This window comes from Antechinus flavipes, chromosome 1 (genome assembly GCF_016432865.1).
Source record: "Antechinus flavipes isolate AdamAnt ecotype Samford, QLD, Australia chromosome 1, AdamAnt_v2, whole genome shotgun sequence".
Lineage (NCBI taxonomy): Eukaryota > Metazoa > Chordata > Mammalia > Dasyuromorphia > Dasyuridae > Antechinus > Antechinus flavipes.
This window is the reverse complement of record NC_067398.1, coordinates 216,283,814-216,311,469: the sequence shown is the minus strand read 5'-3', so window position 1 is coordinate 216,311,469 and position 27,656 is coordinate 216,283,814. Positions and strand designations below refer to the sequence as shown.

Sequence of the window (27,656 nt, the reverse complement as noted above, 5' to 3'; positions counted from 1 at the left end):
CAATCACTTATGTTTCGTTTTTTCCCCTCCCTCCCTCCTCCCCCCCCCCCCCCAGGATGGCAAGCAGTCCTATATATGCTAAACATGTTGCAGTATATCCTAGATACAATACATATTTGCAGAACCAAACAGTTCTCTTGTTGCACAGGGAGAATTGGATTCAGAAGGTAAAAATAACTCGGGAAGAAAATCAAAATTGCAAATAGTTCACATTCATTTTCCAGTATTCCTTCTTTGGGTGTAGCTGTTTCTGTCCATCATTTCTCCAATGAAACTCAGTTAAGTCTCTTTGTCAGAGAAATCCACTTCCATCAGAATACATCCTCATACAATATCGTTGTCGAAGTGTATAATGATCTCCTGGTTCTGCTCATCTCACTTAGCATCAGTCCATGTAGGTCTCTCCAAGCCTCTCTGTATTCATCCTGCTGGTCATTCCTTACAGAGCAATAATATTCCATAACGTTCATATACCACAATTTACCCAGCCATTCTCCAATTGATGGGCATCCATTCATTTTCCAGTTTCTAGCCACTACAAACAGGGCTGCTACAAACATTTTGGCACATACAGGTCCCCTTCCCTTTTTTAGTATCTCTTTGGGGTATAAGCCCAATAGAAACACTGTTGGATCAAAGGGTATGCACAGTTTGATAACTTTTTGGGCATAATTCCAGATCGCTCTCCAGAATGGCTGGATTCGTTCACAACTCCACCAACAATGCATCAATGTCCCCGTTTTCCCGCATCCCCTCCAACATTCATCATTGTTTTTTCCTGTCATCTTAGCCAATCTGACAGGAGTGTAGTGATATCTCAGAGTTGTCTTAATTTGCATTTCTCTGATCAATAGTGATTTGGAACACTCTTTCATGTGAGTGGTAATAGTTTCAATTTCTTCATCTGAAAATTGTCTGTTCATATCCTTTGACCATTTATCAATTGGAGAATGGCTTGATTTTTTATAAATTTGAGTCAGTTCTCTATATATTTTGGAAATGAGGCCTTTATCAGAACCTTTAATTGTAAAGATGTTTTCCCAGTTAGTTACTTCCCTACTAATCTTGTTTGCATTCGTTCTGTTTGTACAAAGGCTTTTTAATTTGATATAATCAAAATTTTCTATTTTGTGATTGGTAATGGTCTCTAGTTCATCTTTGGTCACAAATTTCTTTCTCCTCCACAAGTCTGAGAGATAAACTATCCTATGTTCTTCTAATTTATTTATAATCTCGTTCTTTATGCCTAGGTCATGGACCCATTTTGATCTTATCTTGGTATGTGGTGTTAAGTGTGGGTCCTTGCCTAATTTCTGCCATACTAATTTCCAGTTATCCCAGCAGGGAAACTTAGATTTTAAAAATACAAATATAGAAGATTGAACTAATAACAGTAATCGAGAATAAATGCAAGAGAATAGCACCCTCCTGCAAGAATTATGTTAGGAATCCTATAAAGCAGAATGCTGAAGCTCTTGTTAAATACTAAGGATGACCAAAAAAAAGTTTGTAATTTTTTTAAGCTATAAGAGGGAGAAGAAAAAGCTCCAAAAGGGAATAGAACTATTGCTCAAAGTAGATAGAATACAGTGGCAGGAAGACTTCATTATGCTTTCTTATTTTGCTACTATCTTTTCCAAATAGAATAATCTTTGGGTTGAAAAGAGACAAACAGAATGGTTAGTAGGTAGCAAAAACCAAGATAGATCAAGAGAATGTCAGCATCTAACTTCCCTTAGTGAATTCAAGTCACCTGCCAGTCTCAAATGACCTACATCCTAAAGTCCTGAAAGAACTAGCCAATGTGATTTTCTAAGCTATTGTTCATGATCTTTGAAAGATCTTAGAAAATGGGAGAGATGCCACAGAACTGGATGGAGAAGGGCAAATGTTGCCCTAAAAAATTTTTTAAGGGAAATTGGTAGAATCTATGAGCTATATAGACCAATGAACTTGATTTTTATTTCTGTCAGATTTCTAAATATTAAGAAGGTGGGTTTATGAGCATTAATCACTAAAATCTATCAAGGCTTTTTAAAAAAACAAGCCATTAGGCTTAGCTAATTTATTCATAGGACAACTAAATTGATAAGAGACAGTGTGGCATAGTATATAGAAAACTGGCTTCACAAGAAGATTTGGTCAGGTTTGGGTCCTCCCTTCTTACAGACTGGTTGAATGTCTCCAGGCAAGTCACTTAACCTTTCAGTGTGCTAAGCAATGGTCTTAAGACCTTCAGTTTCTTTCTTTCTTTTTTTTTTTTTTAAATTTTTTATCCATTTTATTTTTAATTTATGGAATAAAACAAGAATTTCTATAATATAGTATTAAAAAGATGATTATACATTAATTTATTATGTGCAACTTGCTATTCCTTTGCAATATACAATAAAGTTACTCTATAAACTTTTTCTTCTCTTTTTTTAATATCAAGTCCGTTGTCTTCTAAAATAACTCATGCTAATATTGCAATTTAGTTTGGTCTATGCTACTTTTTTGTAAGCATATAATAAAATGTGGAAAATCCATAATATAGTCAGGGAAAATTTTCTTTCTTTTTTTTTTTTTTTTAAATAACTTTTTATTGATAGAACTCATGCCAGGGTAATTTTTTATAGCATTATCCCTTGCATTCACTTCTGTTCCGATTTTTCCCCTCCCTCCCTCCACCCCCTCCCCCAGATGGCAAGCAATCCTTTACATGTTGAACAGGTTACAGTATATCCTGGATAACAATATATGTGTGCAGAACCAAACAGTTTTCTTGTTGCACAGGGAGAATTGAATTCAGAAGGTATAAATAATCCGGGAAGAAAAACAAAAAGGCAAGCAGTTTATATTCATCTCCCAGTGTTCTTTTTTTGGGTGTAGCTGCTTCTGTCCATCTTTGATCAATTGAAACTGAATTAGCTCTCTTTATCGAAGAGATCCACTTCCATCAGAATACATCCTCAAACCAGTATCATTGTTGAGGTATATAATGATCTGGTTCTGCTCATTTCACTTAGCATCAGTTCATGTAAGTCTCGCCAGTCCTCTCTGTATTCATCCTGCTGGTCATTTCTTACAGAACAATAATATTCCATGACATTCATATACCACAATTTACTCAACCATTCTCCAATTGATGGGCATCTACTCAGTTTCCAGGTTTTGGCCACTACAAGGAGGGCTGCTAAAAACATTCTTGCACATACATGTCCCTTTACCTTCTTTAAAATCTTTTTGGGATATAAGCCCAGTAGAAACACTGCTGGATCAAAGGGTATGCACAGTTTGATAACTTTTTGAGCATAGTTCCAGATTGCTCTCCAGAATGGCTGAATGTGTTCACCATTCCACCAACAATGTATCAATGTCCCTGTTATCCCACATCCCCTCCAACATTCCACATTATCTTTCCCTGTCACTCTAGCCAATCTGATAGGTGTGTAGTGGTATCTCAGAGTTGTCTTAATTTGCATTTCTCTGATTAATAATGATTTGGAGCACATTTTCATATGTCTATAAATAGTTTCAATTTCTTCGTCTGAGAATTGTCTGTTCATATCCTTTGACCATTTATCAATTGGAGAATGGTTTGATTTCTTATAAATTAGAGTCAATTCTCTATATATTTTGGAAATGAGGCCTTTATCAGAACCTTTGATTGTAAAAATGTTTTCCCAGTTTATTGTTTCCCTTCTAATCTTGTCTTCATTTGTTTTGTTTGTACAAAAACTTTTCAATTTGATATAATCAAAATTTTCTATTTTGTGGTCAATAGTGATCTCTAGTTTTTCTTTGGTCATAAATTCCTCCCTCTTCCACAGAAGACCTTCAGTTTCAGAGAAGGTGCTGATCTGCCTTAGTAGAGGGAATTTTTCTCATCAGCACTGTTTTTATATCAGTAAAATCACAAGTATGAATAGAGAGAGCCACAGACTGTGTATCAGAGGAATGCTGGAGAACAGAAGTCAGTTGTGGCCTAACCGGATTAGTAATTGAGAAATATTTAACAATATAGATAATGCTAATTTGTGATGTAAATCAGTATGCATTTGGGCTGGGAACTTGTTTCTATTAAGTTTGACACCATTACTGTAAAAAAAGTACAATTAGATTCCTGTAAGGAATGGGAAAATTTCTTGTGGGCAAGAAATGTGGGAAAATATGAAATGTAAGTTAGGCACAGTTGTATGATAATTTTAAAATTTTTTTGTTATTTTTCAATATTGGCTGACTGTGATCCCTTTTGGAGTTTTCTAGGCAGATACTGGAATTGTTTGCCCTTTCTTTCCTTAACTTATTTACAGATGATATTACTGAGACAGATAGGGTTAAGTGGTTGCCCAGGGTCACATAACTTTAAGCTATCTGAGGCTGGATTTGAACTCAGATTTCTCTGTCCAGGAGATCCTCCTTACACATAATAGATGCTTAATAAATGCTTGTTGATTGATGATTTAGATCTAAAGAGTAGTCAGTCATTCATTGTCTTTCTGGGAGAGTGGTCTTCCAGGAGATTGCTTTAGGGTGTGTTGTTTGATTTTTGTTCTCAAAGTGGACTGGATCTTCTGGGAAGTGATACTATGACAAGCAAGTTAATTGGATTTAAGTGAGAGAGGGGGTATCGGGGGTATTGTGCAAGGTCACCTTCCTAACTTTCCCCTCCAGAGCCATCTGGGTCTAATGGTCAGATATAGATCAGGATGATTAGAGATGGTCCTGAATATAATGGGAGATCTTGGTTTTTTAAGCTAAGGTCTTCTACAGGTCTCACTGACTTAAATAAGGGCATAGGTAGCTTGTTTGTCAATTATGCATCCAGAATAAAGGTTGGAGGAATAGCTAATAAAATAGATAGTACAGTCCAGATCCCAAAAAGAAAAAAAAAAGCACCGCAAATCCCAATAGATTTATTGAACTGATGAAAGACTAAATTGAATAAAATGACATTTAATAGAAATATAAAATTCAGGAGACAACTGGTCTCAGATGGAATTTGTTGGCTTTGTTACATAGAAGGAATTCTTCCTTCTATGAGTTGGACTTCCAATAATCAGCTTTACAAATATATAAGATACAGGCAGCAGTTCCTGAAAAATAAAAAAAGGTCTAGGGATTTGGTTGCGTCATATGAGAAGTCAGTATAATATGGAAGACAAAAGAAGCCAATTTTAATTTAGACTGAATTTAGAAACCTAAGTGAATAGGACAAAGAAGATAATAGGACAAAACTGTGCTTGTCCACATCTAGAATACTTCCCAGTGTTCCACACTTTTGGGGCACTACACTTTAGGAAAGAGACTAGCTGGAGAGTGCCTAGAACAGGACTGCTAATCTAGTAAGAGCATGACAGGTGCTCAAAGGTTTGGTAAAAGAAATTGAGAAAAGAACTTAAAATGAACAAGTATTTGAAGAGCTGCCCTTTGGAATAGCAATTAGACTTGTGCTTGGCTTCAAAGGGCAGAACTCAAAGAACTGAGTTGAATTTGCAGAGAAGCAGTTTTAGGTTTGTTGTGAGGAATAGCTACCTAAAATTAGAGGTATGGACTAAAATGAAATGGATTACTTCAAAAAGAAGTGAGTTTCTCTTCCATTGAAGTCCTCAGCCAGAGACTAGATGAACATTTGAAGGTGTAAAAAAAAGCATTCTTAGGTGTGGGTTTATTAGGTGAACCTGATGGTCTCTTATTAAACTAATTATCTAACACAGAATTAGAAATGAATATGTTTCCATTGGGACCAATGATGGATGAGGATTAGAAAGGAGCAGGATTGATTTCTAATGCTGGGTAAGATAACAGATTTTAAAAGCATAACCCAGGGAGTTTGGCTTGAAATCATGGTGAGAAGGCTAATTAAGGAAAATCGGTCTTAAGAGCCAGTAGTACAGGAATTTGGAGAAAAGAATAGAAAACTGTTCTACTTAGCACTAAGACTAGGATGCTGGCAATAGGAATGTCCTAGAAAGGGTAAATCTGGGATGCAAGAAAAGTCACAGATAGTTTTCCAGTCTGTGAGCAGTGTGATTGTGATGTAACTGGAAGGAACCTCCAAGGCGATCCAGTATAGTTTCTTCATTTTATGGAGGAGGCAATTAAAACCCAGGGATGTCAAGTGATAGCCTAAGGTCACACAGGTAAACTTCAAAGGTTTCAGTTGATTCCAGGGTCCTGCAGGATTCCAGGCTCATTGTTCTTTATACTATAGCACACTACCTCTCCTCCCTAAGAGCCTTGGATGCAGTAGTTATTTAATGTTTTAACTGAATTATTTTTTACTGAGACAGGGAAACTTATTTAAAGATGAACTCAGGTTTGGCCTTGTAGTTTTGTAATAATAATGGGACATTCAAGTACTTACTTGATCATTGCTCTAGAGCTAGAAGAGATCTTAGAAGTCATCTGGTCATCTCTTTTCACATTATAAGAAAGGCAGCGTAATATACCAGATAGAGAGTTGACTTCAGAATCAGGAAAATTTGGGATTAAAAGTACTTTCTTAGCCATATACTGACTGTGTGACCATCACACCATCAAGTGCCATCACTTGGTAAAGGTAAAAAGGTAATAAAGTAGTATTTTAACTTTATTTTTAATTCCTTAATTTCTTATTACAAATTAGTGGAGCTTTACTATTTGAAGTTTTAAAAATCACCCATATAAAAATGTAATATCAAAGTCCTCTCACTATCTTTTTAATCCCTTACAATTCATCTCCTAACCATATCATTCTACTGAAATTGTTCTCTACAAAGTCACGTCTGCTTCTTAGATATAAGAGATGTTTAACATTTTAGCTGTAATAGCTCATCTAGAGCTTAATAAAACATACTGGAGAAAAGGAAGGGGGTGGAAAGTAATACATATTAAGAAAATTCTCTCCCTAACTTTTTAATTGGATTGAATTGTTGTGTTCTATTTTTTAAGTTTTTTTGTTGATATTTTCTGATTGTAGTTACTATGAATTTTTTTCTTGACTACATTTCAATCTGCATCATTTCATAGAGATCTTTCCCTTCTCTATATTTATCATGTGCTTAATTTCTTATAGTACATTAATATTCCATTACATTCAGGTAGCCCAGTTTATTTTGCCATTTTTCAGTTGATGGGCTTCTGCTTTGTTTCACATTCTTAGCTATTACCCAAAGTGCTGCTATAAATACTTTGGTGTATCTGAGGGACTTTTTTCATGTCACTGACTTTCTTGGGCTATAAATCCATTTGTTGAGTATCTGGTTCAAAGGTCAGTCATTTTGGAAAGTAGTTTGGAATTAAGCAAATAAAGTGGCTTGTTGGTCAAAATGGTTTTGTACCATTTCATGGCTCCACTAATGATGAATTAATGGTCCTATAATTCCACAACTGTTCTAACACTGGCTATTGACTATTTGTAGAGTATGAGGTGAAACCTCAAGATAGCTTTGATTTGTATTTTATATCGTTATTGGTGATTTTGTTCTTTTAGGTTATGAATACAGTTCTTCCTCTGAAAACCATTTGTTCATATCCTTTGACCTTTTATCTGTGTGGTAATGGTATTGCTGTTAATTTTTCAATAAATTAGATTTAAACTTTTAAAATTCTCATCTTTGATTTCATACATTTTAAAAAATGTATTCTACAGCCTCACTTTATTGGCGCACAGATTAGAGGGAAGTCTAGAAATATACATAGATAACAGGTTTTATAACTTGGAAATATTTTTAAAAATTATTTTCAAATAAAAGTATTTTATATTTTGGACTTCATATGCATTTATAATGTTGTTTTATTGAATTCATGTGGCTTTCTACTTAAAGTTTGTTTAAAAATGAACTACAGGTGGAGCAGCTAAGTGGTGCAGTGGATAGAGCACCAGCCTGAAGTAAGGAGGACCTAAATTCAAATCTGGTCTCAGACACTTAACACTTCCTAGCTATGTGACCCTGGGCAAGTAACTTAACCCCAGTTGCGTCAATTAAAAAAAAAAAAAAGAACTACAGATTCATTTTAATAGAAGCATTTTATTTCAAAATTGATTAATTTTTCAACTTAGTACACATTAAGGAATTGTGTGTGGAGCACAATTCTAGGTACTGGGAAAGGTACTTTGGATGCTGAAGTCACATCCTGTTATCCTCTTTAATGTTACATGAATGGGAAATGGTGGTTAACTATGTTGTGGGGAAATTGCCAAACAGCAAGAGAAGAACCAATTTCTTTTTTTGTCACCTTTACTGTGTTGTTTTTTTTTAAATGCAAAATTAGAAAAAAAATTGATTAAAAACATACCATAGAGAGAAACTAAGAATCAGCATGACAAAGTAAAAGGGCAGTAAATTTGAAGTATGAAAACCTGGGTCCAGATTCCAGCTTCAGTTACTAATAACTAGCAGTGTAAAAAGGGAGAAGTACTGCCACTATCACACAGGCTAATTTATTGTGGAGAAAGTGTTTTGTAACTCTTAAACTGTGAACTGCAGTTTTTGTTTTGGGACCTAATCAGTCAATCAAAAAACATTTATTATGCACCACCTACGTGCCAGATACTGTGCTAAGTATTAGATACACATAATAAGCTGAAAAACAGTCCCTACCCTTAAGGACCTTACCGTTTTAAGAGGCAGACAACATACAAACAAACATATACAAAACAAGCTACACAGGTTAAATGGAAAATTAACAGAGGGAAAGCATTAGGAATTCAGGGGGATTGAATAGTGGTTGTCAGTTAAAAAAAATGGGATTTTTCATTGGGACTCAGAGGAAGCCAGAGAGATTTGTAGTCAGAACAAAGACGAGAGTATTCCAAGCATGGAAAGTTTTGGGAGACAGAAAAAATGCCTGAAGCTGAGCAAAATCTAATTGTTCGTGAAACAACCAGGAAATCAGTATTACTAGATCAAATAGTATATGACAGGGAATAAGATATAAGAAAAACTGGACAGATATGAGGAGGCTAGTTTATAAAGGATTCTGAATGCCAAACAGAGCATTTTCTTTTTGATCCTGAAGGCAATAAAGAGCCATTGCAGTTTATTGTATAAAGGGTAGTGAAATCTACAATTTTTAAGAAAATCACTGTAGTGATGGAGGATGGTTTAGAGTAGAGACTTGAGGCAGGCAGCCCTGTCAGCACACTATTGCAATAATTCAGGCATGAGGTGATAAGAGCCTATTCTAGAATGGGGCCAGTGTCAGAGGAGAGAAGGAGGTGCATTCAAGAGATGTTGCAAAAATGAAATTAATGTCTATTTTGGACATAGTAAATTTAAAATGTCTATTGAACATCCAGTTCAAGATGTCTGAAAGGCTGTTGGAGATGTGAGATTTTGAGGTCAGCAGAGGTTTTGGGGCAGGATTGGTAGACTTGAGAATCATCAGCATAGACATGATGATTAAAGCTGATAAGATCAGCAAGTGAAGTGGAATAGAAAGAGAAGAAAAGAAGACCCAGGACAGAACCCTGAGGAACACCTATGTAAAAATATATGATTGGGAAGAGGATCCAGTAAATTTAGCCAAGTAAGAAACTTATTATCTAGCCACCAGATAGTAAATCAGATGATATATCTATATTTATATAAATATCTGTATATTTTTGTGTGTATATATACACACATGTGGTGTTGTCTTTTGTTCTCGAAGAGGACTATGACATCAGGGAGATAGATGATGCCATGACATGCAATGAATTGGTTTTAAGTGAGGGAAGACTGGGCAAGGTCATCTGCCTCACTTTCCCCTCCAGAGACTTCTGGGTCTAGTGACCAGGTACAGATTGGGACAATTGGAGATGGCTCTGGATGTAATAGTAGACCTTGTCTTTTTTAAACTAACATCCTTAACAGATCTCAGTTTGACTGAATATCCATTCAGTGATTAAGTCTAGGTAAGGATTGAGGCAAAGAATGACCTCTTTCACCAAGTCATAATGCACATATATGCATATATTTTATCTGGTCTGCCCATCAGCTCACAAAACACTCAAGATTTAGAGGGGAAAAAACTATAAGGCATAGAGGATTATACTTTTATCAGTGTAGGCAATATTTTTGATGATGAATTTATATAGTAACTTTCTTTTCAAAATAAAGAATCCCAGTCTGTATATCATTATTAGAAAAACTCAGATAAGATTTTCATGAACTATTATAAGGATACATCCTTTACATAAAGTTTATATTAGCAGTATTTAATCACTTTTCACCTATAAAGAGATAGAAGGTAAATATTCTTGCAGAAATTAATTATCAGAGCTTTAATATTCATTTTGGGTTAAGTCCATTTTGTTTGCCAATGCATTATTAATGTTTAGAGCTTTGTAATATTTCAGTAATTTATTGTTTTTCATTTCCACACATAGCCAAACTAAAGCACATGCACCCATGTCTATCAAAAAGTCATTTTTATGTAAAATACTTTTTGTTGTGGCAGACTAAAAAGAAGAATTTATAGATCCTGGAAGTAAATATCTAATGTATGTTTAGGCAAGTAAAAATAACTCAGATATAAAGGATCTATCTGTCTCGAACCTGATCAGAGATCAGAAAGAAAAAATATTCCTAAACACGAAAAATGTCTGGTGTGATTTTGCTGAATAAATTAATGTTCGTGGAACAGTTAGGCTTTTAGTTTTTTTCTTTGAATTTTTTAACTGTAAATATTCAAAGTGGTGTATTTTTTAAAAATATAATTCTTTAATTATAGAAATTGAAATCTTAACATATTCCATTTGATTTTGCATCATGCCAAAATATATTATCAGTAAACATTATATAGAAGACAACTAGTAGCAGAAAGAGATGAGAGGATTGGAATCCTTCAGTAATTAGCTGAAGTTGGAAATTATTCTTTACTTCTTAAAAAGTGGCTTAAGGAGAGATCAGGCCAATATCATTTATTCCAGTAGTAGCCAACTATCCCAGATTATTCTTTCCATGTAGCCTAGAGAGTAATGAATCTTAAAAATTTTTAAAGCAATTACAAAACTGAGCTTAATAGGTCAGAATTGACTTATTCAGACCCATCTTACATAAACATCTGAGTTAACTGTCATGTGCAATAGTATAAGAGATTCTTTGTGTAATAAAAGATGCTGTTACTAAGGCAATAACTTTTATGCTAAATTTTTGCAAGTAAAAAGTATTGTATAGTGCTCAGCTGATATGAATACTGATTACAATGAAATTTAAAGCTATATATTAATTTACTAAGACAGTAATGATGAGAACTGCTTTCTTTTAACTATTATAATAGGCCATTTATGATATAGTTCTGAGCATTTTTTAAATGTAATCCACTTTGTTATCAATAATATGCAATTTAAAATAAGTTCAAGATTTCTGATAAGCCTAGAAGACTAGAGAGGTCTAATTTGTTTGTCTAGTGTATTTCTATTTAGAACCATGTACAAATAACCTAACAAATAATGACTTCGCTGAATGCTAGTTACAGTAGGGAATATTGAAGTAATTTATTTCCTGGAGGAAAAAAAACAATCATAATTTTTCAAGGCCCCTACAAGTAAAACTGATATTTTAGTCCTTTTCTATAAAAATTCCACTTCCCTTCTTTTTTTTTTTTTACTCTCTTAAACAAAATAACATAAAGCTCTATTTAATTCTTCATGTCTTTTTTGCTTCTTCATCTGTTAAATGATTTCTGTTTTCATTTTCTTTTTTTAAAAAAATGAAATAAGCTAATAGTTTGCTTATTTTTTTAGTCCCTAAAAAACAACTCTTTAAAAATGTATTATTATGGTTTTATTTATTAACTTAGTTTTGCTTCTTTTTAGCATTTCAATTTTTATTTTTTTAAGGCTTTTTGATTAGTTTGAATTTTTTCCTTTTTTTTAAAAAGCTTCATGAAAATTTGTTAATCTGTTGCTTCTTTCATGTTGAAAATCATTTTCAGAGAAAAATTTATCTCTAATTACTGCTTTGACTTCGACAAGTTTTGATGCATTGTCATTTTCTTTGAAATAATTTTTCTTGTTTTTATAATTTGTTCTGTAACCCCACATAGTATTATGCTATTTTGACTTCATTTAAGTTGGAATTTATCTAGCACAGTATCTAGCACAGAGTAAGCACTTTGACACTTTGCTTAGATTTAATTAAATCTGAAAGGGGGACATTAAGAAGACTTAATATTTTAAAGTCAATTTTCCCCTGTGTATCACACACACACACACACACACACACACATTTAATATTCATTGGTTTCTATTTTAGCCAGAAACCCTAGGGTCTTTCTTTCCCTGATATAGATAGATGTAAAAATAGATTAGGTAAAAGAGGCCGTCATTCTGTGCCTCATTTTTTACCTAACTTTAATCAATGATTGGGCATTGCTTTAGTCAAACTGAGACCTGTTAAAGACTTTTATCTTAAAAGCCAAGGTCTCCAGTGGGTTCCAGAGCCATTTCCAGTTGTTCTGATATCTATCTTGTCATTGGATTTACATGGCTCTGGAGGAAAAAGTTACTTTTACACAGCCCTCCCTCACTTAAATCCAGTTCACTGAGGATACTATGCCACCAGCTCCCTGATAACTTTGTTCCTCCTTGTGTATGTATACACATACACACATACATACTTATATTTAATATTGACATTATTTTGCTGTTCATGTGGTCTTTAAACATAACGTAGTTTCTCTGCCTCGCTTTTTTCCATATATTTCATTATTGTATTATCTGAGATTGTAGTTATCATAGTTAGCTATTTTAGTATTAAACTGAAATTTCATAGATTTTTTTCTAGTACCTCATCTTAACTCTGTGTGAGTCCTTATGTTTTAAGTCGGTTTCTTATAAATAGCATGTTGTTGGATTCTAGTCTCTCATCCTCCATTTTAGAGGAGTTCATCCTATTCACGTTCACAGTTAATGTTTATTGAAGTAGCTGTGTTTTTGCCTCATTTAAAATTACAATATGTTCTTTCATTCTTCCTCTATCTTTCCTCAAATTATTTTTAAAAAAAGGTAAAAGAATTTAGAATTACTATTACTTGTAATAGTTTACTCCTATCCTTTTGCCCTTCCTTTCTTTACTTACCTCAGATTTAAATTATCTTAGCCTCTCCTTCTTTTAATGCTCCCTTTCTAATCTGTCTTCCATAGCTGAAGATTTTTGTGACTATTTCTTTCCTAACTTTGCCCTCCCTCTTAACCTCTATTCCGTTTTCCTGACTCTGCCTCTTTTCTTCCTGCCTCCTTTTTTTCCTTAAAGACTGGGTCTTCCTATATGAAAGTGCATCAGCCATTCATGGTCTTCACTGCACTGCTGATATAGACCCAAATTTTGAACTCAGTTTCTGATCTGTATGACTTCATTCTTCCTTAGTCTAGTGCTCTCCTCACTCCCTACTTTTCCCTTTTTTCAGGTGGGGCCCCAAATTGGTGCTAGACTTCATGAAAATACCCCAATTGGCTTTAGTCTTTTTGTAGCACAGAACTCTCAAACTCAAGTGGTCTACCTGCCTTAATCTTTTAGTAAGAATAATTATAGAAGTGTGAATGTACCATCACACTTAGCTTCCCTCCCTATTATTAATCTTTTAATTATTTTTTATTGATTTTTTGGGGGGAGTATCACTAATTTCCCCTGGTATCTCTTCTCATCTTCCTCCCAGAGAGCCATCCCATATGACGGTATTTTTTTTTCCTTTTTTTTTTTTTTTTTTGCTGAGGCAATTGGGGTTAAGTGACTTGCTCAGGGTCACACAGCTAGGAAGTGTTAAGTGTCTGAAGTCAGATTTGAACTTAGGTTCTCCTGACTTATGGACTAGTGCTCTATCCATTGCCCCACCTAGCTGCCCCACACAACATGATTTATATGGGAATGTGTGCCACCTGCTTGACTGTATTTTTTTTTTTTTTTTAAGGAAAAAAGGAGGAAAGGGAATCAGTGTAACTGATCAGTTAGTAGATCAAAAAAGTTTGAAAATATATTCAGTATACATTTGTGGACCTATTATGTCTTGAACCAAAAGTGTAGAACTGTCTTTTAATATCTGTTCTTTCAAGTCTTGCTTATTCTTTATAAGTGTGCATTATTCACAGGTAATAACATGTGGTCATTCTTTTTGTTTACATTATTGTAGCCATTGTGTACATATATTTTTTTTGGCTCTATTTACCTCACTCTGTATTGGTTCATGTAGATCTTTCCATGCTTCTCTGTGTTCATCATTTTTTACATTTTCTCTTGTATTCATGTACCATAATTTTTTTAACTATCCCTGAATTAATGGCCTCTACTTTGTTTCTTTGCTTTAATCTTTCCTTTTTATGCATGCCTGAGTTGGGTTAACAATGTGAATAATAGAGTGCTAGTATGTGGGTATTGTTATTTGTTTGATTAAGTGTAAGCGGTTGTTCCGATCTGTATTTATGTTTGTGCAAGGAGAATATATTCATGTTACTCATATTAGCATTATATCTTCTAAATCTTAATAGAATTGTCCAATATTGGGATTAGGGATTTTGATGGATTGTTGGTATTAAATGGCAGGTTGGTTTGAGCTTTAACGCTTTCTTAATTGGTGGCTGCTTTTAAGCCTACAATGTTTTGTGTATGAATCATTATCCTCTAAGTAAGTTTGTTTACATGTCAAAAGAGTTGTCTCCCTTTTGAGTAGCATTTAAGTTTAAGTTACATTTGTTAGTACTTGAGTTAAATTTAAAGTTGAACTAAAATTTGTTTTTTGGACAACCAGCTATCATTAAGTTCGATAGGCTTTTCACCCCTATTGTAAAATCATCTCACTATTTTGCTACATAGACGAGTTCGTTCTGACAACTGTTCTACAATAGCTCACTTAATTTCAGGAATACGGGCTTTAATTCTTTTTGTCCGGGTTGACTAGCTAAATTATTATGCAAAAGATAGAAAGTATAATCTTTGCTTTTTGTGGCTTACAGGATGGAATCTCTCAAAGTTCCCTCACGGTACTTTCTCTATTGTGCCTATAGATTAATCTGTTCTGTCGCCTATACTAGGATAAATAAATGTTTTGAAGGGTGTGATAAATAGGTAAATTAGTTATATGTAGGACTAGATCTAGCTCAAAATGGTCAGGGTTAGCTGAAATCTTTTAGGTGTAAACTAAATACTTTATTTAAGCTACATTTTGATTATCCAAGTGCACTTTCCAGTACACTTATCATGTTACAACCACAAAAGTGCTGTGCTAAGTACTTTGGTGTTTCAGGAACTCTTTTGTCAGTGACTCCTTGGGATGTAAGGAATAATAATTCCATTATATTGGGAATGATAGAATTTCCGGGCGAAAGATATGGGTGTTTTAGTTACTTTATTTGCATAATTCCAAATTTCTTTCCAAAATGATTATTAGAACTGATAATTGCCACTGATTTGCCAATCTTTTTACAACCCCTCCACCAATGATTTCCTGTCTTTTGTCATCTTTGCCAATGTGCAGGGTGTGGTTGTTTTGTTTTTCTGTTGTCCATGTTAAAGAATTGCTGTACAATCATGGCCTCTTACTATCTCTTCCCCAAATAAATAAGTACTGAAAAATTCCATCAAGGAAAGGGCAAGAAATTATATAATGTTTGATATCAATTCTGGCATTGATAGCATATTTATTTGAATTAAATAGCACATAGATAAATAGATTTTTATTCATTTGCCAAAAAAGCATTTACAAAAATAATAACTTTGTGTCCTGAGCTTTTCAGATACTTTGAGGGAGAACAAATGACAGTCTTTATAGAGTTCTATTCTGAGCTAGGTCTAATTCAGGCCAGTGATTCAGTCTGGGAAGCAATGAAATAAAATATTCATTGTCCAGAAAAATTCAATAAAAAAACCTTCATTGTAAAAGGATTTAAAAAGATGAAGTTACTAAATATACAGTAGATATTACTAGTTCTGTTATATTCACTAAGGCAACAATACTTAATTAATCAGTAAATAAAACATTTCTATTAATTATAGGGATGCTAGGTGCTGAATATACAATTAAGGAAATGAAAGACAGTTCCTGTCCTCAAGAATCTTACAGTCAAATTGGATTAGACAATACACAAAAGGATACTAAAGAGGAGGGGGAGGGAAGAGGCCAGAGGTCACTTAAGGGTTATTCTGCAAGTGGGCATGATGTTTTATGTTTTCCAAACTAAGTAGTTTCACTGATGGAAAATGCAAAATTACCCAGAAAGTCCTCAGCCCTCTATAAAGAAAGACTTTGGGATGAGTTTATTGTTTCACCCTCTAGTCTTCTTCCAATCAAGCAACTGAAAGAGTTGAAAAGGTGTTGAATATCAAAAGCTGTTAGTCTTCATGATGATAAAATTTCAAGTGATCACTTCTATCCTGAGGGAAGGCATGATGTTCCCTGGAGTCCAAACGTAACCAAAGTTGTGAACCTTTATTGGAAGCAATATCTTGGACTAGGTGTACCGTAGGTCTGATTCAGGAAAGCATCTCCGATGATGTTATTAGGAAATCAGCTAAGAAATAATTGGTAGGGGATGCAGATGTTCAAAAGCAGTATAATTGGTAGTAGACATTATAAAAATTAAAATCTCCTGTTAGAAAAAAAAAGTATAGCCTCTATACTGAGGATAATACATGGGGAAGTTTATAGTAAGTCTTTCAATGCAAACAGCAGTAGGGAACAAGAACAATATCAGAAGTGTCTGGGCAATGGCAGTAATGACACAGACTAGTTACCAATAGTAACTATTGGTAGTTACCAATCCCCATCAAGGGTCAGGGTCATTTGTAATAGGTAGCTAAGAGCCATCATATGTCTTTTATCTGCAACCTTTGCTTAGATGTATGTTCTTCCTGAGACTCATTCCTTACTGATACTTCACTGTTAGCTGGTTCACCAGCCAAGACCTTTTCCTGGGACCCCTATCAGGGAAATAACATCAAATTGTTGCCCTTTTTGAATTCTCTCCTGCTTCTCTCTCATTTGAAGATTGGATGAAGACTCCTCCTTATCTTCATCCTAGGATGAAGTTCTTGTACAAAATCAGCTAATGAACTTTTTTTTTTTCCAGGTGAGTTAACATTCCCTTGATTATTCAAAGACAGTTGTACCTCCCAATAATTCCACCCATTACTTCCCCAAGTCTTTTCTAGGAAGTTCTCTGGAGCTTGGGGGGAGGGGGAAATAGACTTACCAATTAAGGGAAAGCTGAACCATTTTCCCAAGTAGTATAAAAGCCTTCTAAAAATAAACCATCCTTCTCAAGTAAATCTTCCTGTACTCTAGATCTAAGAAACCTGTGGGGTGGAATGTCCTTCACTTTTTTAGATTAGTACTGATTTATCACAACATATAGCTTTTTTGAGGTGGGATACCCAATTGTGAGAGGCAAAAAAATAACCATTAGCTTGGGAAATTTTATGGAAGATCTTTACCTGAACCTTGGGAAAAATATAAAATTTGTATTTGCACAGTTAAAATTAAGTTATGTGATCATACAACTAGTGTCAGAGGTAGGATTCAAAACTTGGTTTTGGTTTCTAACATTCCTTTCAAGATAAGAAAAATAGAATAAGCAAAGAGAAGAAAAAATTGTATATTGAAAGATCATTAAGAGAGCTAGTAAGAGCAGTTTGATTTGACTAAAAAGTCTATGCTTAAGGACTATTAAGAGAAGAAAAGAATTTAGGCATTAGGTACCTTAAACCTTATTAGGTTCACAATTGGTATAGATTATTTCATGAGACATTTCAAATGAATTAATATGACTTAGTAATTATAAATGATCAAGGAAAGTATAAAAAGTTTGTTTTCAAGGTAGGGAAGAAAGTCAAAGAATGGTGATAACAGAAAAATGGTTACATTAGTTTGTGAGTTATCATTTATTAGGAAAATAAGTGATTTTAGCAATATTGAATATGACATGATTGTAGGATATCCAAATAGAAGAAGACTTGTTATAAATTGGGTTTAAGGAGTAAATTCTAGAGATTAGGATTTGAGAGTTGTTGACAGTAGAGGTCATTTTTGAAAACAGAAAACATATGAATTCTCCAAAGGATTATGTGTAGATAAAATTAATAAATGCAAAGGCATTTATTAAGTGCCAAGTATTGGGGTTATAATTGGAAAAGCAAAATAGTTCCTGCTTTTGGAGCTCATATATTAGGATTCAGCTATGGGGCAGATGGAAAGGGCCTAGTGGTCTTGGGCAGTAGCAAGGCAAATAATAATGCATCTTTGTTAGTATAATTTTTATTGATAAAACCACAATGTTGATCCATTTACCAGTTTCAAGGACTTTAATAAGAAAAATAGTTTTAATAGGAATATTAATAGCTGAGCTGTTGAAGAGGGATCTGCAATACTTGCAGTTGCACTTGTCCAGTTGTGTCTTGAAAGGCATTGCTGGCTGCTGGACTAAATTGGAACTAGGGTTGATGGCCTAGGAAGTACAATAATTTTGTAGGATTTGGGTGTATGGAGTTTTGGACTACACCCACATAAATTAAAGAGAATGTGAAGTAATAATGTTGTCCTGACAAACATTTTACCTTTTGTTCCTGTCATTATCTTATTTCTTCAGCTGAGCTAGGCTAACAGAAAGAGCATCAGAAGATAAAGGACTACATTTTTCAAGATGCACACATTTAGGAAGCACAAGGAAGATTATTTTATAGTGTTTTTATACTTTACCTTGTGAAGAGATAATTTATTTTCTATTTATTATCTCTTTACCAGGTAATATTTATAGGAAAACTTTGATTTATTTGACACTCCATTAGCCAGAATTATTTTGACATTTTGTCAAAAAAAAAAAAAATCATAGGAAATAATCTCAAATCAAGAACTTAGTGTTTAACCATAACAATAAAAAGATCGTCTGGGTTATGCCTTGAAATTGCTACAAATTTAATTCACTTTCCAATCCAGTAGGAATATGTAGGAGACTATAGCTGTATCTTCAATCCAGGACAATGATGTTAATAATAGCAGCATTTATGTAGACATTTTTAAGGTTTTCAAATCACCTTATAGATATTATTTGTTTTGACCTTCTCAACAAACCTGTGAAATATTATTAAGTACTATATAAAGAGGATTACTTAAATTATCCAAGAAGTTATAACAGAAACCTCTCTCTCCCTCTCTCTCTCTCTTTTCATATGTATGTACTACGTGTGTATGCTGAGAAGTATGTAATGATGCTTTAAAAAAAACTTGTGTGTGTGTATATGTTTGCATTGTTCTTGTTTCTTGAGTGCCACGTGTATATTTAAATAAAATTTATCAATGCTTTATAATTGGACTTCCAAACTTATTCATCACTCAAGTGAAATTGCTGTGCCCAGTATTATTTATGATATTAATTGCTGAATCTGGTGGTCTCCTCTCAGTCATCTTTGATTTTTCTGATGCATTTGACAGTAATGACCACTCTCTTGTTCTGGTTATGTTCCTCTTTTCTGAGGTTTTGCCATACTTCCTTTCCTGATTATGCTCCTATGTGACTGACCTCTTAAACTCTCTTTTGCTGGCTCATCAGTTTCATACCTTCTAATTATGGGTGGCTTTTTCCCTACCTTTCTTTTCTCTTCCTTTATACTCTTAGTGATCTCATCAGCTCCTGTAGATTTAGTTATCTCTGGACAGGGGAATGACAGATCTGTGTATGCAACTCTGATCCACTGAGCTACCATCCAATATGAACATTCCAGACTATATAACTATATGCCTTTTAAATATCTCTTTCCCTTCCCCCCTATATAAATTTATCTTTTACTCTAAATTCACCTCATTTCTGAATTTTTTTAAGAGTATCACCACTATGCCATTGTCCTAGGATGTGGTCTCAGTATTTTCTTCAACTACTTCTCATACCATATGCCCAAATTTTGTTGTCTACAACACTTCTCGTAACCATTGCCTTCTCACTACTCATAAAACTTATCATTACTTGGGTCTCTTATCACCTCTAACAATCTGAACTCTTGCAGTTGCCTTTTAATTGGACTCTTACCTTTTCTCTTGTCTCTCCTCATGCTAAGCCATCATCCATACAGCTGCCAAAGTGATTTTCCTTAAGCATGATCTCACCATGTAACTTCTTTACTCAATAAATTCCAGTGACTCCATATTGCTTCTAGGAGAAAATAAAATCTATTTGGCACATATATATATTTGACATAGCAACTTGATCCCAACCTACTTCTTCAGCCTCTTTATAGAGTATATTTCTTTTCTTCCTACACTCTTCAATCATAACTACGTTGCCTTTCTTGCTGCTTCTTATAGTACTCCGTGTCCTATTCTTGCCTTTTCATTATCTGTTCCACTTGCCTAAAATATACTTCTCCCTGTGTTTCTAGAAGATCTTGTTTTCTTCAAGATTCAAATCAGGCTTCCCTTTCTACATAAATATTTTTTCTGATAATTCCCTCATCTACCTACTGCCCTTTCTACTGAAATCACCACCTTTTTATTTCATGTTTTTTCTTTCCTTATTATGTATAATATATATAGCATTCATATAGATGTTATATAATTATAATTAATATTCATCGTGTTTAAATATGATATATATAACATGTATATTGTAATATATGTATATATTATATATACCATATTATCTCACCTTATAGAATGTAAGCTCATTGAGAGCAGAAAATATTCAAATTTTGCTTTTGTATTCTCAGAGTATAAAGTAATTCCTTGCGTATAATTAATGACTTTTATGAGTGCTTGTTGTTTGCTTGGTTATTTTGTTCATCTTTTCAGGGAATATATTTTATTATAGTTAATATACTTAATTTTTTTGAAATTGTGCAGATTCCCTTCCACCCCATGTAGCTGTTATATATTGTAAAGATTAATGATCCTAAGAATAATTGTTCATTTCATCCTTTGCTAAGTATTTTACATGTACTCATATTCATCTGTTATGTGTATTTTTTACCTTTTAAGATTCATTATTACTTACTTTGTTGTGTGTATTTTTTACCTTTTAAGATTCATTATTACTTACTTTGTAAGTGTATCTATATTGTAAGATTTGGAAAATTTCTTGACATGGGGACAAGTAATAGATAGGATTAAATTGTCTTGTAGCCTTTTGCATATGATAACTTTGTCTTGTTCCTTCAACAGCTACCTCCCCTCGTGTTTCTTCAGAGCTGGAACAGGCCCGACCACAGACAAGTGGAGAAGAGGAACTTCAGCTACAGCTTGCATTAGCAATGAGCAGAGAAGTTGCAGAGCAGGTTAGTTATCTGAGTAGTTGTATTTATGCAACAGCCCTATGAGAATCATCCTAAAGCTTTTATTAAATGTGCTTTTTGAGCACATTTAGAATATGTTGGGCAATGTGAGATTTCAAAGGCTGGAGCCAACACATCTGTCCTGAAGGAATTTTAGGACTTTATTAGGAGCTAGTTTCTTTTTGTCAGGAGTTACTATCTTCCATAGCCCCACTGTATGAGAATTGTCTGGAGGGGAAATGGCATATAGGTGAGAATTGTAAGTCAGCCCAAAGTGAGGAAAGAGAAAAACAGGTGAAATTATTTTCTCTCAAAAAATAATTTACTTGGTTATTAAGAATTTTCAATTTCTCCTGTAAAAGGATAGAAAATTAGAGGGTAGCCCCATTAAATGAATCATTTTTTATTCAGTTAAATTTATTATAAATTTTAGGCATATTTTAAGATAGAGTTATAACATTAATACTGTCTCTGACCACATTTTAAAAAAAAAAAAGTTTTTGTGAGTTTTTTCATAATACATGCAAAGATACTTTTCAACATTCACTCTTTCCAAATCTTGCAAAGTTTGTTTTGGTATCCTCTTGCCTTTTTTTTGTACCCCTGCTTCTCACCTCTATTCCACCTAAATTCCTCACATAGACCCTTATGTTCTGTTTGATGGAGATTACTCCCAGATATAGATGAAAAGCTTTCCTGGCTAAGGATTAACTAAATACAGAAAGTAACTCTTACAGGACAACTAATAAGTGCTGATGAGATGCCATGGACATTCTCTGATGCTATTCAATGACCACTGCACTAGACAGCACTCATTTAGAATGTAGTGGTCAGTACTCCATACCTCTCAGAATGGCTAAGATGACAGAAAAGATAATGACAAATATTGGAGGGGATGTGGGAAAACTAGGACATTAATATATTGTTGATGGTTTTATTAAATGATCCAACCATTCTGGAGAGCAATCTTGAACTATTCTTAAAGTGCTATAAAACTGTGCATACATACCTTTTGATCCAGCAGGGATCAAAAATTTTCTCCCTCTTATCCCCTCCCATAGACGGCAGGTAATATATATAGGTTAAACAAGAGCATTTCTTCTAAACATATTTCCATCTTTATCATGCACAAGAAAAATCAGATCAAAAGGAGAAAAAATGAGAAAGAAAAAAATCAAGCAGCAAGCAAACAACAATAAAAAAAGGTGAATAACTAGATTGTGAATCCTATAGTCATCTCTCTGGATGCAGATGGCTCTCTCCATCACAAGTCTATTGGAATTGCTCTGAATCACCTCATTGAAAAGAGCCAAAAATAATTTTATTATTAAAATAAAATTTAATTATTTTATAATCTTGTTGCTATGTACAATGTTCTCTTGGTTCTACTCACTTCACTTAGCATCTGTTCATGTAAGTCTTTCCAAGTTTCTCTGAAATCATCCTACTGATCATTTCTTATAGAACATTAATATTCCATAACATTCATATACCATAACCTTATTCAGCTATTCCCCAACTGATGGAAGTTTCCAGTTCCTTGCCACCTCAAAAAGAGCTACTATAAACATTTTTGCACATGTGGATCCTTTCCCCTTTTTTGTCTTTAGGATACAGATCCAGTAGTGGCACTGCTGGGTCAAAAAGGTCTACAGTTTGATAGCCCTTTGGGCATAATTCCATATTGCTCTCCAGAATGATTGAATCATTTCACAACTACACCAAGGATGTATTAATGTCCTAGTTTTCCCATATCCCCTTCAACATGTGTCATTATCTTTTCCTGTCATCTTAGCCAATCTGAGAGAGAGTTCTGACCACCACATTCTAAATGAGTGCTATCCAGTGCATTGGTCATTGAATAGCACCAGATAATGTTTATGGCATCTCATCAGCATTTATTAATTCTTCTGTAAGAGAGTTACTTTCTGTATTTAATTGATCCTTAGCTAAAAACCTTTTCAACTATATCTGAGAGTAAGCTCTGTCAAATCGGACATAGAGTCTGTGTGAGAAAGTTAGGTGGAATAGGGTTGAAGAGCAGGGGTAAAAAAAAAAAAAAAAAAGGCAAGAGATTTCAAAACAAAATTAATCTATTTTAATATTCCCTAGAGTTATCCCTGCACTAGTGGAATCAAAGTCACTGATGATAGATAGAGCTATCACAATGAATATCCAAGCTCTTTCTAAGGCATTATAATTGCATGGGGCAAAAACCCATAATTCTTCTCTTTGCAAAAGAAATATCTTTTTCCTGATTCTTATTTTGAAATAATACACAAATGGAACTTCATAAAAATACCTAAGGTTTTTATTTTTAACTGAAATATTAGTACTTCTTATTGTAATAAAATCCAATATATCAATCAAAATAAAATCCAAATGCTCTTTCCATTTTAGGAAGAACGTCTCAGACGTGGAGATGATTTAAGGTTACAAATGGCCCTTGAGGAGAGTCGTAGAGACACTGTTAAAATTCCAAGAAAGAAAGAGGTAAAAATAACATGTTATAACAACACAATACTAATAATGCTTGCAAAATCTTTTCCATGCATTCTCATTTTATCTTGACATTTATTTATCTAAGTTGCATAATTGTTTTCTAAAGTATCTTGAGTAATGCATTGGGTTTTAGTAGAATTTCATTTTAGGTATTTTGGTGTATTGTCTTCATTCAAAAAAATGTAAGAGTCATCTATTTTAATGTACTTTGGAACTAGCAAAAACTTTACTAATGTGGGGAAATAGGGTTGGCTTTGGGAAGATTATTTTTGTTTTGTTTCATTTGGTCTTTTGCTTATTTTATTATTTTGTGGGGGTTTTTTTGATTTGTTTGATCTGAAAACATTGCTTCCTTTCCCCCACAGCATAATACTCTGTTGGATTTGATGGATGCCCTACCCAATTCAGCTGCTGCTCCCCAGAAGGAAGAACCATGGGGAACATCAACTGTAACCAATCAGACTGACCCCTGGGGAGGAACTGCAACTACATCAACTACTTCTGATCCTTGGCAATCATTTGGTAAAAAGATCTTTAATTATATTTTGTATTTGTACAGTGAAAAGGGCTTGGCTTTTTAGCTCTTATTTTTTAATTTGTCTTGGTTTGTTCATGGTTTCTTAACTGGCTTAGTGTTCATGATTAGTATTTTAGGAATGATCTGATCAGTTACTTTGAAATAAAAAAAAAAACTAATGATATTGAATACAATTTTCAATACTTATTTCTTTACATTTTGAGTGGTCTTTTAGTAATTTGTGTGCCATAGATAAAAGGAAATGATGGCTTAGTCTATAATTCTTTTCCATTGTTTCCGTCCTGTCTTATCTGTCTCAACTGTTTAGATAAATTTAGATAAATAAATTGTAATAGTAATAGGCATCTGAATCATTGCTGTAGTTTGCTGAAAATCATGTACTTAACATTACTACTAATGAGTAGAGACATATTTGCTCTAATTTTTCCTTATTGTTAAAAGCAATATAAAGTCACTTTAATTAGTTAAAAAAGTTATGTTTAGGATCTGGTTTGGAAACAATATAATTGTGTGTGTGTGGATGGATGAAGCATTTAGGGGTAAATGATTTTTCCAGGGTCATACAACTATTAAGTATTAAGTATCTGAGGTCAGATTTGAACTTAGGTTCTGATTTCAGGGCTATTGCTCTATCTAGATGCCCTATTGTGTATTTTTAGACATCAAATATAGTATACTGAAACTTTATAAAGGTAAACATTTGTAATATTTTCTTTACAAACTATATAGTTCTTAGCAACACCATTTTATTCACCTTTATCTTTGATAATTATTATCATCATAAGACTTGCTTCTCATTCACTATAGAAATTATATTACCTTATTTTCCTATTTCAGATAAGAATAAAATTCCTTTCTTAAAAGAAAAGATGGTTTCCTCACATTAAGATGGTTATACTAAACCCCAAGAGTGTAGAGCACATAGTTTAGTTGAACTCTTTAATTCCTTCTTTTCACAGGTATTCTCTTGGACTCGGAGCTAATCCCAGCCTTTTTTTTTTTTTTTTTTTTTTTAACATAACCTTTGTGTATAAATAGAAATTTTACAAGAAAGATTACCCAGGATTTATACAAAGCATAATATAGTTAGTTGTATTATACTTCGGTTTTAATGGCAGTATTATGAAATTATTAGCTGTGTTTTTGATCTACCCTGAAATAAAAGAAGTATCTTTTCTTGCAAGTGGCCTTCCAACCTGAATGCTATTACTCCATTTTAAACATGAAAAATGATTTTTTTGTTGTGGTGGTTGACAGAGTGAATCAAGATCAGTCTCAAATATTTTTTTTAAAAAATGACTAAATAGTTTGTAAACACTGAAGCAAAAAGAGGTAGGAAATCACTACATACACACCAGCATGGGTACATTAAGAAGATGATATGATAACTAACCTCATTTCCCCTTTTGATAATAGTTACTGGATTCAAACATAATTTGGAAAATTTTTTAAAAGACATTTATATTATATCTACCTGTGCTGAATATTATCTTACTTATCCTCAGAATAATTTTGCAAAGTAGGTGCTACTATTATTCTTATTTTACAGTTGAGAAAATGGAGACAAACAGATTAAGGAATTTGCCCTGGGTCAGAGCTAATAAGGCCAAATTTGAACTCAGGTCTTCCTGACCTCATGCACAGTGTTCTCTCTCCTGAGCCATCAGAGCTTTCTAAATAAATTAGATTTTAATTTCCACAAAATACATGACTAAATTTCTCATGAAGTCCTTGTGGATGTAATAACAAAAATTATGAACATTGTTAATTTTTCTAATTCAACAACCATACCCAAATATTAATGGTCATTGTTATAGGTGTTATCAAATCAACAAGCATTTATTAAGTAGTCTTTATGTACTAGGCACTGGTTTAAGTGCTGAGGATACTGAAGAAGGCAAGACAAAAAAAAAAAAAAAAAATGAAAATCCAGTTCCTGCTCTCAAGAGCTCACACACTAATAAGGAAGACAACACATATGTAATGGTATAAATAAAACATATATACAAGATAATTTAAAGATACTCAAAGAGAAGGCACTAAGTTTCAGGTGAATGAGTAAAGATTTCTTGGAGAAGGTAGGATTTAGCAAAACTTGAAGGAAGCCAGAAGATGGTAAAGGAGGAGAGTTCCAGGAAGGGGGCGGGGCAGCCAGTAAAAATATCTAGAATTGAGAAATTGATGCGCTAGAAGCAAGAAGGTCATTGTCACTGAATCAAAAATTATATGGGGAGAGAGGGGGAAAGTGTATAGTGGGAGAGAGTAGGGTATAAGAAGACTGGAGAAGTGGGAAGGGGCAAAGTTATTAAGGGTTTTAAAAGCCAAACACAAGATTTTATATTTTATCCTAGAAATGATACACATTTCTCTAATGATACAACATAAAATTTTGTCCTTGATCGTAAGCTGTTGAACATTTTTATTACAAACTTGGATAAAGATTTAGAAAGCCAAAAGTCATATTTGTAAATAATATCTTGTCAGTCTTAAGATTAAAGGCCCAAACTAACAAAATTTTACAAAGATTAATATAAAGCTGCAAAACATTAATAATGTAAAGGAAAAACAATAACATAAGTATAATACAAATTGAGAGAAACCCTCCTTTGTTCATATAAAAAAGATCTAGGAAATTTAGTTGACTCCAAGTTCATTATGAAATCAGTAGTATGCTATGACTGCTAATAAAATTTATGCAACTTGGTATATGTGTAATACAAAAAACATTGCACAAGTAGTTGCAATACCTGAGTTAAAGTCCCAGCAACATCTCTTAATAACCATCTGGGTAGTTACTCAATGTCTCTGAACCTCGATTTCCTCATGTATACAATAAAAATTAAAATATCATAAGAAAGAACTATTAACAGAACTATTTAATCACAGATTGAACTACCTTACAAAATATCTCTCTTCATGTCAGTAGAAATGTCCAGAAGAAATTGAATGTCCTTCCATCAGGTATGGTGAGCAGGAAAGTCATACATAGGGTATAAATTAAATTATTCCTCTTAAGCACCAAAATTCTGTGATTTCATTAAATTGCATTTGTATCTTCAGAAAGCACCAGTTTTCTTAGGAGTTTGTGCCTAAGGGGACAGATTTTTGTTTAACTTACTCTTTTCTTTGCCTCAGCAAAAAAAAAAAAAGACAGAAATTAGAGCTTTCAAGGAAAAAATAAGTCAGTGTAACAGGAAGATGGATAATTTAAGGACAGACATTATCCAATATAATAGATTCTCAGGAGTGGGGGGGGGGGGAGGGGAGGACAAGAATTGACAGAATCAAAATACAAAAATACAGAGGCAAAAAGAAAATTAATTGAACAAAATTAGTGTTATTCTGGAAAGATGGCCTGTGGCAGTATGACTATAAGACTATATGAAGAGGGTACTAGGAGGGAGGCCTATAGAAAAAGT

General features: G+C 33.6%; 1 protein-coding gene across 4 annotated transcripts in view; it reads left to right on the top strand.

Annotated features, from left to right (window-relative positions):
- EPN2 (epsin 2) overlaps positions 1-27,656 on the top strand; it is an 88,105-nt gene that overhangs the window by 36,193 nt on the left and 24,256 nt on the right. For all 4 annotated transcript variants that reach the window (XM_051996635.1, XM_051996639.1, XM_051996649.1 and 1 more), the window contains 3 exons: positions 21,088-21,200; positions 23,598-23,690; positions 24,065-24,221. In XM_051996635.1, the coding sequence (XP_051852595.1) occupies positions 21,088-21,200; positions 23,598-23,690; positions 24,065-24,221 (363 nt within the window). The remainder of the gene's footprint in view (positions 1-21,087; positions 21,201-23,597; positions 23,691-24,064; positions 24,222-27,656) is intronic.